This window comes from Bos indicus, chromosome 15 (genome assembly GCF_029378745.1).
Source record: "Bos indicus isolate NIAB-ARS_2022 breed Sahiwal x Tharparkar chromosome 15, NIAB-ARS_B.indTharparkar_mat_pri_1.0, whole genome shotgun sequence".
Classification (NCBI taxonomy): Eukaryota; Metazoa; Chordata; class Mammalia; order Artiodactyla; family Bovidae; genus Bos; species Bos indicus.
In genome coordinates this window covers 48039905-48057082 of record NC_091774.1, presented here as the reverse complement: position 1 = coordinate 48057082, position 17178 = coordinate 48039905, and the positions used below count along the sequence as shown (strand labels likewise).

Sequence of the window (17178 nt, the reverse complement as noted above, 5' to 3'; positions counted from 1 at the left end):
AGGGAGAGGGTGGGATGATTTGGGAGAATGGCATTGAAACATGATAATATCATATAAGAAACGAATCGCCAGTCCAGGTTCAATGCAAGATATAGGATGCTTGGGGCTGGTGCACTGGGATGATCCAGAGGTATGGTACAGGGAGGGAGGTGGGAGAGGTGTTCAAGATGGCGAACACATGTATACCCGTGGTGGATTCATGTTGATGTATGGCAAAACCAATACAATATTTTAAAGTAAAAAAAAAAAAATAATAAAATAAAATACATTAATGATATTAAAAAAAGAACATATGACATTTGAAAAATAGTTCAAATATTAAGATTAAAAACAATACAAGCTATAAAATTAGACTATTAAAATTAGAGGTCAATAAAAATAATATGTATAAAAGAATTCTTATTTTTGTCTAAATATATATCTTTTTAAACCTACCTTCTTCATTATCTTATTATAAGTATAATGGAATGGTATCACTTGGATTAGAATGAATATATTTTCCAGGACTATATTCATACTATTGTTCTGTACATACTATTGTTTTGAACCACATTTTTCAAAATTTTATGTCCTGATAATACATCCTTAATATTTAATTTATTGAAAGCATATAAATAAATATATAATAGACATTTAGGAGAAACAGATCATGAAATATGTTTCCCCTTTTGCATTAAAATGTTTAAGTGATTAATAAATTTTGACAGATAAGCACTAACATGATTCAAGTAATTTGATTTTCAAAATCTTTACCTCAAACTAATATTTTTTTAATTTTATTTTATTTTTAAACTCAAACTAATATTTTAATGCCTGCTTTATTCTTTATACCCTGGCTATCTGGAGTGCTCCAAGAATCAAAACTACATCAAGTAGGAGAAAGTTACTGAAAACCAGAATTAATTGGTTTTGAATAACAATGATATTCCTAAATCACATTTCTCTTTTATTATTACAGTTTTGGGCAAGTCATTAGCAAATTTTGATAAAAGCTTCCTCACTTAAAATGTGCACTAAATTATTTCATATATTTCAATTAAAATTAAATGGGACACAGTATTATTTAACAAAATCTCAAATCCTTGAAATAAGAGTTATTTTCAGTATCATATATTCTGGTCTATTACTTAAATATCTCCATGCACAGAAATTTCTATACTCCTTGCATATATTAAGTTTCTAATAATTCAGCAAAACAAATTCAAGAGTGCAGGCTGTGATATCAGAAGGCTACATCTTCTCCAGCTTTCATGAGTTGTAGGCTGAAGATAATGTGCAGAGTCATGATTTTCTCTAAAGTTCTGTTCCTCAGTTACGAGAAGATGAAAAAAATACAAACTGACTTATGGTATGAAGTTTGTGTTTTGATAAATAATTTAACACTCAATGTGTTAAAATAGCTCCTGTTTAATTAGAAATACCCAAAGAATGTTGGATACTTCTAATCTGCCTGCAAAGCCAGAGCCCCAGGTTTAATCTTCCAGTCATGAAAATTCCCTGGAGAAGCGAATGGCTACCCACTCCAGTATTCTTGCCTGGAGAATTCTATGGACAGAGGAGCCTGGTGGGCTGCAGTCCATGGGGTCGCAAAGAGTTGGACATGACTGAGTGACTAACACTCTCAAAAACCTTTCCCTTTCAAGGAACGTTAGTGCTGGAATTAGAGTTTAAAAAGAGGATTCCTCTACAACACCTACAAAACCATGAATGTAACTTCTTCAAACACTGTCAGAGAGATTATTAAGAATAGTAACCTTGAATGTTTTTCTTCTTAGTGAATTATGTTCCAGGATCTCGGAAATTTCAACAGCTCAAAGTTTCAGGTCTCTGAGTTCATTCTTTTGGGATTCCCAGGCATTCACAGCTGGCAGCACTGGCTATCCCTGCCCCTGGTTCTGCTCTACCTCTTAGCTCTCAGTGCAAACATCCTTATCTTGATCATCATCAATCAAGAGGCAACACTGCACCAGCCTATGTATTATTTCCTGGGCATCCTGGCTATGGTTGACATGGGCCTTGCTACCACCATCATGCCCAAGATTTTGACCATCTTGTGGTTCAATGCAAAGACCATTGGTCTCCCTGAGTGCTTTGTACAGATGTATGCCATACATAGCTTTGTAGGAATGGAATCAGGCATTTTTGTCTGCATGGCTATAGATAGATATGTGGCAATTTGTCAACCACTGTGTTATTCATCAATCATCACCAAATCTTTTGTGCTCAAAGCTACTGTGCTCATGGCACTCAGAAACAGCCTGACTACCATCCCAATTCCTGTGTTGGCGGCTCAGAGACACTATTGCTCAAAAAACCAAATTGAGCACTGTCTGTGCTCTAATCTTGGTGTCACTAGTCTATCCTGTGATGACAGAACGATCAACAGTGTTTACCAGCTACTTTTGGCCTGGATATTCATGGGGAGTGATTTGGGTTTTATTCTTGTATCCTATGCTTTGATACTTCACTCTGTACTGAAACTGAACTCAATGGAAGCTATATCCAAGGCCCTGAGTACCTGCACTTCCCACCTCATCCTAATCCTGTTTTTCTACACAGTCGTTATTGTCATTTCTATCACCCATAGTGCAACAATGACGTTTCCCCTCATCCCAGTTCTACTCAATGTACTCCACAACGTCATTCCTCCTGCCCTCAATCCTATGGTCTATGCACTCAAGAACAAGGAGCTCAGACAGGGCTTGCGTAAGCTCCTTAAGCTGGACTTAAAAGGTAGTTAACTTGGGGAGGATGCTCAACTTTGTAATTTCCCTATGTATATATTCATTATATTCTTCAAAGAAGAACTAAGAAACACTAACATTTTTCAGTTACTTTATGGAATAAGTGGAAATTAATGAAACCTTCAAAATGAGAATGAAATAATCTTGTTTTTCAATAAATGTCTTCATCAAATGAGTAACGCAATGATGTTGATTGTCTCAAGGAATCCACAAAAAAACAACAGATATATATTCAGGAATATATATATTCCATTTTTGTCTCCAGTTTCTCTAAATAGAACTTCCAAACAATGTTTAATAGAGATGGTTAAAAGAGATATCTGCCATTTTCTTTTTTTTTAATTAAAGTATTTAATCCATATGTATTTTATTTAATTACTGATAGCATATAACTGCTCCATGACAAAACTAGACAGCATATTAAAAAGCAAAGACATCACTTTGATGACAAAGGCACTTAGAGTCAAAGTTATGGTTTCTCTGGTAGTCACTTATGGACAAGAGAGTTGGACCATAAAGAAGGCTGGTGCTAAAGCTGAAGCTCCCATCCTTTGGCCACCTGCTGCCTCAGTTCAGTTCAGTCACCCAGTCGTGTCCAACTCTTTGCGCCCCCATGAATCGCAGCACGCCAGGCCTCCCTGTCCATCACCAACTCCCGGAGTTCACCCAGACTCACGTCCATTGAGTAAGTGATGCCATCCAGCCATCTCATCCTCTGTCATCCCCTTCTCCTCCTGCACCCAATCCTTCCCAGCATCAGAGTCTTTTCCAATGAATCAACTCTTCGCATGAGGTGGCCAAAGTACTGGAGCTTCAGCTTTAGAATCATTCCTTCCAAAGAAATCCTAGGGCTCATCTCCTTTAGAATGGACTGGTTGGATCTCCTTGCGGTCCAAGGGACTCTCAAGAGTCTTCTCCAACACCACAGTTCAAAAGCATCAATTCTTCGGCGCTCTGCTTTCTTCAGAGTCCAACTCTCACATCCATACATGACCACAGGAAAAACCATAGCCTTGACTAGACGGACCTTTATTGGAAAAGTAATGTCTCTGCTTTTGAATATTCTATCTAGATTGATCATAACTTCCTTCCAAGGAGTGAGCGTCTTTTAATTTCATGGCTGCAATCACCATCTGCAGTGATTTTGGAGCCCAGAAAAATAAAGTCTGACACTGTTTCCACTGTTTCCCCATCTATTTCCCATGAAGTTATGGGACCGGATGCCATGATCTTTGTTGCCTACAGCTGACTAATTCTAAAAGACCCTGATGCTGGGAAAGAATGAGCACTGGAGGAGAAGGGGATGACAGAGGAAGAATGATTAAATGGCATCCCTGACTCAATAGACAGGGGTCTAGGCAAACTCTGGGATACAGTGAAGTACCGGGAAGCCTGGCATCTGCAGTTCAAGGGTCTCAAAGAGCCAGACATGATTTAGCAACTGAGCAACAACAACTGCTCCAGATATTTGTGTCTCTTTCTGAGGTGTTTTACCATTTTTAAATGATCAAAGAACTTGAGGAGACACTTCTCTAAAGAAGATATGAGGTGCCAGCAAATATATGAAAAGATTTCAACATCATTAAATTAAAATCAAAACAACAATAATCACAATAAGTTTAGGATAATTAATGTAATAATTATATTATTATATATATATTATATATATATATATAATAAATAATAAAAAACCCTAAATGATTACTATTTTGTTTTAAATTTAGCAGATATTGGCAATATTTTGAAACATGGCATTATTATACATTGATGGAGACTATGTAAAAATCACACAGGCACTGTGGAAAAATGTTTAGTAATTACTCAATTCAAAAGTAGTCACCATATGACTCAGAAATTTAACTCCTAAGCATATAATCAGACAACTTAACACAGCTGCAGCAAAAATTTTATGTAGAAACATTCATAGTATCATTGTTAATCAAAAAGTTGAAAGAAGTCAAATGCTGTTGAATATCAGTTGTTTAATAGATAAACAATATTAAGCATATCCATTTCAGGAATTATTATTCATCCATAAAAAGGATGAAGTTCTGATACATGTTCTTGTGTAAATAAAATTTGAAAAAAAGCATGCCAAATAAAAAAGACAGACACTAAAGGCTACAAGTTGCATGCTTTCAATTACATCAAATCTCCAGAAGAGGGAATCCATTGAACAACAACAACAAAAAATAGTCCTTGGTAAGAAGAGAAGTGACAAATTAATAAGCAGTTACTGATTAATGCTACAGATATTTCTTTTGTGGTAATGGAAATGTTTTGAAATAGTATTGTGCTGATGGTTGTGCAGCACTTTGAATGTACCAAAAGGTACTCAGTTGTGCATTTTTGAGTGCTATTTTATGTGGCATGTGAATTTCACTTCAATAAAAAAAAATGATAAAATGCAAAAAAGAAAAATGACTGTTCTCTCTGTGTCTCTCCCTATGTATGTATATATGTCTCTCTCTATGTATGCATATATGTCTCTCTATATATGGAAAATGGTTAAAATAATTTACTTATCATTTAACATCAATTTAAAATGGTACAATTTATTTTTTAGTAGTTATTACCAGAACTTTTGTCAATATGGAAGCCCATGTATATACATCTCTCTCTTTCTCTTTAGTTGTTAAGGCGTGTCTGATTCTTGCAACCTCATGGATAGTAGCCTGCCAGGCTCCTCTGTCCATGGGATTCACTGGGAAAGAATACTGGAGTGGGTTGCCATTTCCTTTTCCAATATATATATATAGCAAACATATGGGCTTCCCTGGGAGTTCAGATGGTAAAGAATCTGCCTGCAATGTAGGAGATCCGAATTCAATCACTATGTCAGGAAGATCCTCTGGAGGAAGCCATGGCAACCCACTCCAGTGTTCTTGCCTGGAGAATTCCATGGGCAGAGGACCCTGGCAGGCTACAATCTATGGGGTCACAGTCAGATGCGACTGACTAACATACACATAGAAAATATATATTTAAAAATGTGCCAACAGTTAATTCTACATTATAAAATTTAAAGTATCTGATTTATCTACTTCTAAAATGATTTTTCCAAATAGTAAAAAATACAAGTGTTGCTTTCAATGTCTAATTAATGGATACGTAACTAGAATCATTTGTGTTTTATTATTTTTTATGTTATCATCAACATCATTATTATCTCAAAACTTAGGCATCAAAATATTACTAACATAATAAGCCTGAACTATTGATGGAGTTATACATTTCCATAATATTCATGATCATCCTCACATGCAAGAAAAAAAAGTGAATGTAAAAAGAAATAGGAATGTGTGTGAGATTAAAACCTCTGAACATCCTTACAAGGGAAGGAAGAGAATTCTTTAATAAACATTAAAATCTCTGCTGCTGCTGCTGCTAAGTCGCCTCAGTCGTGTCCAACTCTGTGCGACCCCATAGAAATCAGGCTCCCCCGTTCCTGGGATTCTCAAGGCAAGAACACTGGAGTGGGTTGCCATTTCCTTCTCCAATGCATGAAAGCAAAAAGTGAAAGTGAAATCACTCAGTCGTGTCCGACTCTTAGGGACCCCATGGACTGCAGCCTACCAGGCTGCCCCATCCATGGTATTTTCCAGGCAAGAGTACTGGAGTAGATACATACAGATTAATTTATTCTCCATGTGTTATCTTCTAGGCAGTGAGAATAGAAACTTCCACTGCTCCTTTTTCAATAGGAGTTAGCTTAATTCCCAAATCAGTACCTGTATCTCAAGTGTTTTACAATATTCCCTAGGATACATAACACATCTTAAAAATATTCAGTCCTATAGTGCAAATGTCAAAAGATTTAGTAGTTGAGGACTTGAATGTATATATATTGTACATTCTTGATTTTTTTAAATCAATATCCTGAACACCTGGAGCAGATTGCATTCAACTCACCGTTTGGCTTTCCAGAAACTAAGGTATTAAAGGACTTACAAAGGTGAGAGTAGAGGCAGAAACTTTTTAAATTCCCTATTGGAGAAGGAAATGGCAACCCACTCCAGCGTTCTTGCCTGGAGAATCCCAGGGACGCCAGAGCCTGGTGAGCTGCTGTCTATGGGGTTGCACAGAGTCGGACACGATTGAAGCGACTTAGCAGCAGCAGCAGGAGGCAGTAAAAAATGTGAGGAGTTTTGGGATTTATAATAACTGATTATCATATCCACACAACTTCAGGTACGATTCCATCTACCAATTTGAAGGCTGAAATGTTCAGAAAGACTGGATTTTCATGGGAAAATATTTACTTCTCTTCTCAGATTACAATACAGTACATTTTTCCATGTTTATTATGAATATCTAGTTATTTTTCTAAGCAAATGGTAATCTTTTTTGGCTCTGTTGTGGTAATATCAAGAAAGAAGCACAGCCGTTTAATGAAGAATGGGAAAACAGCAAGAGAATAGCTCTTGATCATAGTCACAGGACTCTTGTAATTTACCTACCCTCCAACTGATCTCAGATTAAGAATCTAATTTACATAGTTTATTTTTAGAGATACTTATTTGTGACTGAATTTTATTAAATTTATGTAGGAAAATCTACTGGGAGGAGGAATAAACAACCATATTAGAAAAAGAACATGGAATGTAAAATTGAGAACTGATTAGTGAGGAAACAAACATTTCTAAGGATTTTAGAAACAGGAAGAGGCAACAGGTGGTACAATAATTGTACTTATAAATAAGTGACCATGTTCTTGTGTTAATGTCATAACTTCAACACACTTGTCTCCCACAGAACAACATGAGCCCATTTTCCTTGCAGAAAACTTAAGTTATAATGTATTGCAATCATTTTAAATTTGTTTTGGAAAGTCTTATGTAATTAATGGACTTCCCTGGTGGCTCAGATGGTAAAGCGTCTGCCTATAATGCGGGAGACCCCGGTTCAATCCCTGGGTTGGGAAGATCTCCTGGAGAAGGAAATGGCAACCCAGTCCAGTATTCTTGCCTGGAAAATCCCATGGACGGAGAAGCCTGGTGGGCTACAGTCCATGGGGTCGCAAAGAGTTGGACACGACTGAACAACTTATGACCATGTAATTATGATCAGTACTACAATATTTGGTTTAAGCTTGGCTTGTTAACTTAGAGTATTGTAAATGTATTCCAAATGAACATAGATTTCTCATGTAACAAGAAAATCAGCTTTAATAATCGACACTAGAACTTTTAAAAGGAAACAAGAAGGACATAAATAGGATATTTATCTCATCTTTAGGAACTATATCCTTAGAAATAGAGCACAAATGACTGCAGAGATATATTTGCTATTCTCAGTGATTTTTTTTTTAAATCAGTGCTTTTTCTGGGCTTCCCTGGTGGCTCAGACAGTAAAGAATCCACCTACAATACAGGAGACCAGGGTTCAATCCCTGGGTTCAGAAGATCCCCTGGAGAAGGGAATGGCTACTCACTCCAGTATTCTTGTCTGGAGAATTCCAAGGCTGGCTTTCTCTACCTGTATTTCATGGACAAAGAGATAAGAGTTCACAGTTCAAAGGTATTGAGAGGAAGAAACAAGTAAGATCCTAGTTTTTCAACAACTTTGAAAATCTGTCTACACTAGTCAATAATACACTTCAAATTCTTTCTTATTCAACAGTAATCATTATATATGTGTGCAAATATACCTACACACATATATGAATTGCTACAGTTTTGTCTCTTACTGAAAATGTAAAAGAAATGTGAAAAGTGTAATGGCATGCAAACATTAGAAAAATATTTACAAGCCTGAAAAGAAAGAAACCTGATGACAGTTTTGGTTTGTAAGAAACACATTCTTAGTATATTGTAAACTCATATTATTTGTCAAAAACACAAATTGCAAGGCTTCTGTTAGCCTTGCCATTGTTAGCTTCCACAATGCCATTGTTAGAGTCCACACCAGTGTTATTAAACAGGAATTTGAGGATTAGTTAATACATTTTGGCTGCTTTAAGTGAATTCCACAATTTTGAAATTTATTCCACATACTAATAAACTAGATAATTTCAATATATTTTATTATTTTGCTTGTGGACAATCATATGAACATGGAAATGGAACAATGTGATATACTGAGGATTAACTGCTGTGTGTAAACATATCATCTATTGCTTTACCAAGGTGATCTTACCCAACATTTACTTGTTTGAGTGTCTATTTTGTTTGTGTGTCTATTTCCTCCCTTTTGGGGGGAGTATGTGTTTGGTTTATATAATTTTTATTTCCAAAAAACTTTGTGTATTTTTAGTTTACACTCTTTTTGTCATTTATATATATAGTTACTTACTGATATGTATTTTATTGTGTAAGCATTTGCAAATAATCAGTGTGAAATAACTCCAACTAGCAGTATTGTTTTACTGATTGAAATTTATTTCCAAACCTAAACAATTTGTTTTGATTGCTGCTGCATATTTTCCTTGCATTTTTGAAAGTGTTTTTATTATATATACTTTATATTAGGGAATTGCTTTGAGAATTTAAATTTTTCTGTTGATTTGAAAGAGATATTATAGTTCTATTTTTCCTGATGGTTCCTTTTATACTTTTGAAAAGGCAGCAATTAAAATACAGAATAATAATTCTTAAAGTCATAAAATGTGAATAATTTATTTAGCAACCTGTTCATTAACTCTAAAAAATTTATTGATATCAAATATATGCATTATGTCTTAATAAACAATGCAAATATAAAAATATTATGCACAAATAATAATTTTTTGTTAAATTCTGGTGGATTCAAGTTATCAATGTGTTTTATAATATCATGATGTTAAAATAGAAAGAGATATAGATCCACTGGCAAACATATTCCTTACCTACAAAGTCCTCCTCATTTGTGTGTTTGTGTGTTCAGTACTCAGTCATGTCTGATTCCTTGTGACCCCACAGACTGTAGCCTGTCAGGCTCATCTGTCCATGGAATTTTCCAGGCAAGAATACTAGAGTGGGTTTTCATTTACTATTCCAGGGGTTCCTCCTGACCCAGGGATCAACCCATGTCCCTGATATCTCCTACATTGGCAGGCAGACAAAGATTCAAAGGATGGTTCCTTGTCCTCTCTCAGACAAAGTTGATATTGCTAAAGCAGGTGATGCTTGAAGCTGGAGTGGAGGTGGGAGGGTACAAAATAGAATAGAAAACTGAAGAACCACAAAGCTAAAACTATTGGAGATTTTGAATAAGACTGCGATCCAAAAGTCTACAAATAATAAATGCTGGAGAGGGTGTGGAGAAAAGGGAACCCTCTTACACTGTTGGTGGGAATGCAAACTAGTACAGCCACTATGGAGAACAGTGTGGAGATTCCTTAAAAAAACTGGAAATAGAACTGCCTTATGATCCAGCAACCCCACTGCTGGGCATACACACTGAGGAAACCAGAAGGGAAAGAGACACGTGTACCCCAATGTTCATCGCAGCACTGTTTATAATAGCCAAGACATGGAAGCAACCTAGATGTCCATCAGCAGATGAATGGATAAGCAAGCTGTGGTACATATACACAATGGAGTATTACTCAGCCATTAAAAAGAATACTTTTGAATCAGTTCTAATGAGGTGGATGAAACTGGAGCCTATTATACAGAGTGAAGTAAGCCAGAAGGAAAAACATAAATACAGTATTCTAATGCATATATATGGAATTTAGAAAGATGGTAACAATAACCCAGTGTACGAGACAACAAAAGAGACACTGATGTATAGAACAGTCTTATGGACTCTGTGGGAGAGGGAGAGGGTGGGAAGATTTGGGAGAATGGCAATGAAACATGTAAAATATCATGTAGGAAAGGAGTTGCCAGTCCAGGTTCGATGCATGATGCTGGATGCTTGGGGCTGGTGCACTGGGATGGCCCAGAGGGATGGTATGGGGAGGGAGGAGGGAGGAGGGTTCGGGATGGGGGACACATGTATACCTGTGGCGGATTCATTTTGATATTTGGCAAAACTAATACAATTATGTAAAGTTTAAAAATAAAATAAAATTGGAAGATTTAAAAAATAATAATAATAAAAAAAAAAAAGAAAAAAAAAAGAAATATCTAACAACAGAAAAAAAATTTTTAAAAGAAAGAAAGAAAAAAAAAAAGAAACTGATTTAACAGAATTTTAACCATGATTCAGTTGTAAGATCATTGGTCTTATGACTATTGGTCTTTTGCTATTTGAAAAATCCCCTGATTGCCTGCAAAGTTTTGCTTGATTTCATTTCTACCTGCTCCTTTATGAGTCCAAGAATTTGTTATAGCACAAGAAAGGTCTTTGAAGAGGCTCTTATTAAGTAGTTCATATTATGTTGCCTAGCTACTTCCAAAGAAGTTGTTTCTTGCAGTATCTAAACTGTCCTCTTTCATTGTGAATACATAAAGATAAAACAGGATGTAGGTAAAAAAATAAGTAACAACTTTATAACTCTGACTCATACAGTATTTTAAACACTTAACTACTGTCTTGGACTTCCTTGGTGTTTCAGTGGGAAAGAATCCTCCTGCCAATGCAGGAGACATGGGTGGGGAAGATCCCCTAGAGAAGGAAACAGCAACCCAGTCTAGCATTCTTGCCTGTGAAATCCCATGCACAGAGGAACCTAGTCAGCTACAGTTTGCTTGCAGCGGGTACTAAGTCATTTCAGTCCTGTCCAACTTTTTGACCCTATGGACCGTAGCCCACCAGGCTCCTCTGTTCATGAGATTCTCCAAGCTAGAATACTGGAGTGGGTTGCCATCTCCTTTTCCAGGGGATTTTCCTGACCCAGGGATGGAACTGTGTCTCTTGTGCCTCATGTATTGGCAGCTGGGTTCTTTACCAATAATGCCACCTGGGAAGCTCAAGGCTTCCCTGTCTCAGTTCAGTTCAGTCGCTCACTTGTGTACGACTCTGCGACCCCATGAACCACAGCACACCAGGCCTCCCTGCCCCATTACCAGCTCCTTCAGTTCACCCAAACCCATGTCCGTTGAGTCGGTGATGCCATCCAACTATCTCATCCTCTGTCGTCCGCTTCTCCTCCTGCCCTCAATCTTTTCCAGCATTAGGGTCTTTTCAAATGAGTCAGCTCTTCACATCAGGTGGCCAATGTATTGGAGTTTCAGCTTCAGAGTCAGTCCTTCCAATGAACACCCAGGAGTGATCTCCTTTAGGATGGACTGGTTGGATCTCCTTGCAGTACAAGGGACTCTCAAGAGTCCTCCAACATCACAGTTCAAAAGCATCAATCTTCGGCACTCAGCTTTCTTCGCAGTCCAACTCTCACATCATACATGACTACTGGTAAAACCATAGCCTTGACTAGATGGACCTTTGTTGGCAAAGTAATGTCTCTGCTTTTGAATATGCTCTCTAGGTAAGTCATAACTTTCCTTCCAAGGAGTAAGCATCTTTTAATTTCATGGCTGCAGTCACCATCTGCAGTGATTTTGGAGCCCCAGAAAATAAAGTCTGACACTGTTTCCACTGTTTTCCCATATATTTCCCATGAAGTGATGGGACCAAATGCCATGATCTTAGTTTTCTGAATGTTGAGAAATAACATCGCTCTCTCTTTATTACTTGGTTTTGGACAGGTCATTAGCAATTTTTGACAAAAGATTCCTCACTAAACCTATGTATACAAAATTACCTCAAACATTTCAATTAAAATTAAAAAACACTCATATTTATTTATCAGAATCTGAAGTCCTTGAAAACAGTTATTTTCAAACAATATCATATATTCTAATCTGTTCCCTAATTAATCTGATAGATAAAAATATCTACACTCATTCCATATGTTGTTTATAAGAATCCAACACTTTATAAAAACAAAATTCAAGAGTCCAAATTGTGATATCAGGGCTTTCATCTTGTCCACTTTCCATCATTTCCAGCTGAAGATAGTGACCAAGCTCCTGATTTTCTCTAATGTTTTACTTCCTGGTTAGAAGAATATGGGGAAAATGTGAAATGGTATGCTAAAACTAAGAAATTTTAGTTTAGATTAACTAAATTAGCACATAATATGGTATAAGAGTTCCTGTTTCATTAGAAATATCCAATATGTGCTAATATGGTAGTGAGAATAAGAAAATATTAATACAATGACTACTCACCACTATCACCTACAATATGGTGAATGTAGGTTGCTAATTTTCAAACACTGTCAGAGGAATTATTAATAATAATAATTTTGAATATTTTTCCTTTTGGTGAAAGAAGTTTCAGGATCTTAGAGACTCCAAACGCTCAAAGTTCCAGGTCTCTGAGTTCATTCTGATGAGATATGCATGCAATGTTCTATTTAATTGTAACAAAAAGGTGAAAAGACAGCCTTCAGAATGGGATAAAATAATAACAAATGAAGTAACTGACAAACAACTAATCTCAAAATATACAAGCAACTCCTATAGATCAATTCCAGAAAAATAAGTGACCCAATCAAAAAAGGGGCCAAAGAACTAAATAGACATTTCTCCAAAGAAGACATACAGATGGCTAACAAACACATGAAAAGAGGCTCAACATCACTCATTATCAGAGAAATGCAAATCAAAACCACAATGAGGTACCATTTCACGCCAGTCAGAATGGCTGCGATCCAAAAGCCTACAAGCAATAAATGCTGGAAAGGGTGTGGAGAAAAGGGAACCTTACATTGTTAGTGGGAATGCAAACTAGTCCAGCCACTATGGAGAACAGTGTGGAGATTCCTTAAAAAACTGGAAATAGAACTGTTTATGACCCAGCAATCCCACTACTGGGCATACACACTGAGGAATCCAGTATTATTAATTTTTTTAGATTAATTATTAAAAAAAATTTTTTTTAATTTACAACATTGTATTGGTTTTGCATACATCAACATGCATCCACCACGGGTGTACACATGTTCCTCATCCTGAACCCCCCTCCCACATCCCTCCCCATACCATCCCTCTGGGTCATCCCAGTGCAGCAGCCCCAAGCTTCTTGTATCCTGCATCGAACCTGGACTGGCGATTTGTTTCTTATATGATATATACATGTTTCAATGCCATTCTCCCAAATCATCCCACCCTCTCCCTCTCCCACAGAGTCCAAAAGACTGTTCTGTACATCTGTGTCTTTTGCTATCTCGCATACAGGTTGTTACCATCTTTCTAAATTCCATATATATGCGTTAGTATACTGTATTGGTGTTTTTCTTTCTGGATTACTTCACTCTGTATAATAGGCTCCAGTTTCATCCACCTCATTAGAACTGATTCAAATGTATTTTTTTAACGGCTGAGTAATACTTCATTGTGTATATGTACCACAGCTTTCTTATCCATTCATCTGCTGATGGACATCTAGGTTGCTTCCATGCCCTGGCTATTATAAACAGTGCTGCGATGAACATTGCAATTCTGGTTTCCTCGGTGTGTATGCCCAGCAGTGGGATTGCTGGATCATAAGGCAGTTCTATTTCCAGTACTTTAAGGAATCTCCACACTGTTCTCCATAGTGGCTGTATTAGTTTGCATTCCCACCAACAGTGTAAGAAGGTTCCCTTTTCTCCACATCATTTCTCTTCAGCATTTATTGCTTGTAGACTTTTGGATCACAGCCATTCTGACTGGCGTGAAATGGTACCTCATTGTGGTTTTGATTTGCATTTCTCTGATAATGAGTGATGTTGAGCATCTTTTCATGTGTTCGTTAGCCATCTGTATGTCTTCTTTGGAGAAATGTCTATTTAGTTCTTTGGCCCATTTTTTGGTTGGGTCATTTATTTTTCTGGAATTGAGCTGTAGGAGTTGCTTGTATATTTTTGAGATTAGTTGTTTGTCAGTTGCTTCATTTGCTATTATTTTCTACCATTCTGAGGGCTGTCTTTTCACCTTGCTTATAGTTTCTTTTGTTATGCAGAAGCTTTTAATTTTAATTAGATCCCATTTGTTTATTTTTGCTTTTATTTCCAATATTCTGAGATGTGGGTCATAGAGGATCCTGCTGTGATGTATGTCAAAGAGTGTTTTGCCTATGGTCTCCTCTAAGAGTTTTATAGTTTCTGGCCTTATGTTTAGATCTTTAATCCATTTTGAGTTTATTTTTGTGTATGGTGTTAGAAAGTGTTCTCATGTGTCTTTTTCAATTGAGGTTTCCTCAAGATATATGCCCAATAGTGGGTTTGTTGGGTCATATGTTAATTTTATGGGTTTTATGGGTTAATTTTATGGGTTTCCCAGATATCACTAATGGTAAAGAACCCACCTGCCAATGAAGGAGAAATAAGAGACACAGAAATGATCCCTGGGTCAAGAAGATCCCTGGAGAGGGGCATGGCAACCCACTCCAGTGTTCTTGCCTGGAGAATCCCATAGTGGGATTCTAGCCTGGTGGGCTAGAGTCCATTGGGTCACAAAGAGTCAGACACGACTGAAGTAACAGCATGCACACAGGCACGCATGGTAATTTTAGTCCTAGTTTTTTAAGAAATCTCTATACTGTCTTCCATAGTGACTTTATCAGTTTATATCCCCACCAGCAGTGCAAGTGGGTTTCCTTTTCTTCATACCCTCTTACTGTTTGGAGATCTTTTGATGATGGCCACTCTGACAGGTGTAAGGAGATATCTCATTGCAGTTTTGAGTTACATTTCTCTAATAATGAGCTACATTTAGCATCTCTTCATGTGTTTATTAGCCATCAGTATGTCTTCTTTGGAGAAATATCTAAGTCTTCTGCTCACTTTTTGATTGGATTGCTTGTTTATCTGGTAGAGAGTTGCTTGAGCTGCTTGTATATTTTAGAAATTTACCCTTTGTCTATTTTTTCATTTGCTATTATTTTCTCCCATTCTGAGGTGTTTTCTTGGTGGTTCTTCTTATACTTCAAAAAAATATTTAAAAACCAGTGTAATGATTCTTAAAGTCTTACAAAATTTGATTTATTTATTAACCTGTTCATCCACTTAAAAATATTTTTTGATATCAAATACATGCATGCCAGCTTGCTAACAATGCAAATATTAACATAAATACTTCGTGATCAAATTGCCAACACATGTTGCATCATTGAAAAAGCGAGAGTTCCAGAAAAACATCTACTTCTGCTTTATTGACTATGCCAAAGCCTTTGACTGTGTGAATCACAACAAACTGTGGAAAATTCTTAAAGGGTTGGAAATACCTGATCTTCCTCTTGAGAAATCTGTATGCAGGTCAAGAAGCAACAGTTAGAACTGGACGTGGAACAACAGATTGCTTCTAAATAGGAAAAAGAGTATTTCAAGACTGTATATTGTCACCCTGCTTATTTAACTTATATGCAGAGTATATCATATGAAATATCAGACTGGATGAAGCACAAGCTGGAATCAAGATTGCTGGGAGAAATATCAATAACCTCAGATATGCAGATGACACCACCCTTATGGCAGAAAGTGAAGAGGAACTAAAGATCCTCTTGATGAAACTGAAAGAAGAAAGTGAAAAAGTTGGCTTAAAGCTCAACATTCAGAAAAAGAAGATCGTGGTATCTGGTCCCATCACTTCATGGGAAATATATGGGGAAACAATGGAAACAGTGACACATTATTTGGGGGGGATCCAAAATCACTGTAGAAGGTGACTGCAGACATGAAATCAAAATACCCTTGCTCCTTGAAAGAAAAACTATGATCAGCCTAGAGAGCATAGTAAAAAGCAGAGACATTACATTGCCAACAAAGGTCCATCTAGTCAAAGCTATGGTTTTTCTAGTAGTCACGTATGGATGTGAGAGTTAGACTATAAATAAAAAAGAATTGATGCTTTTGAACTGTGGTGTTGGAGCAGACTCTTGAGAGTCATTTGGACAGTAAGGAGATCCAACCAGTCCATCCTAAAGGAAATCAGTTCTGAATATTCATTGGAAGGACTGATGCTAAAGCTGAAACTGCAATACTTTGGCCAATGATGCGAAGAACTGGCTCATTTGAAAACATCCTGATGCTTGGAAAGATTGAAGGCAGGAGAAGGGGATTACAGAGGGTGAGGTGGTTGGATGAAATCACCAACTCAATGGACGTGAGTTTGAGTAAACTCCAGGAGTTGGCGATGTACTGGGAAGCCTGGCATGCTGCACTCCATGGGGTCACAAAGAGTCAGACACTACTGAGTGACTGAACTGAATGTTGTTTCCAAATATTAACATTTTGGTTACATTCTGGAGAATTCAAGATATCTATATTTTTTAATATCATGATTTTAAAATAGAAAGATATATTGATCCACAGATAGATTTATTTCTTACCTAGAAAGCCTATCTTTTTTTGCAACTACATCATATTGAGTTGGCCAAATGTTTGTTTGGGTTTATTTATAATATCCTAAGGAAAACCTGAATGATATTTTTTGGCAAACTCAATATTAGAAAATTCAAATGTTGGCTCCTGTCCTTTCTGAGAGAGAGCTGAATATTTCTAAGGAAGTTCATGCTTAAA

General features: G+C 36.7%; 1 protein-coding gene across 1 annotated transcript; it reads left to right on the top strand.

Moving 5' to 3' along the window:
• Positions 1–1781: 1781 nt before the first annotated feature.
• On the top strand, positions 1782–2741 carry LOC109569417 (putative olfactory receptor 56B2). Its single transcript, XM_019974766.2, has one exon. It carries the CDS (start codon positions 1782–1784, stop codon positions 2739–2741), a length of 960 nt encoding a protein of 319 aa, XP_019830325.2.
• Positions 2742–17178: the final 14437 nt, after the last annotated feature.

Bases quoted from the DNA above. Each gene is read 5' to 3' on its own strand.
- LOC109569417 (XM_019974766.2), top strand. From the start codon at position 1,782: ATGTTCCAGGATCTCGGAAATTTCAACAGCTCAAAGTTTCAGGTCTCT.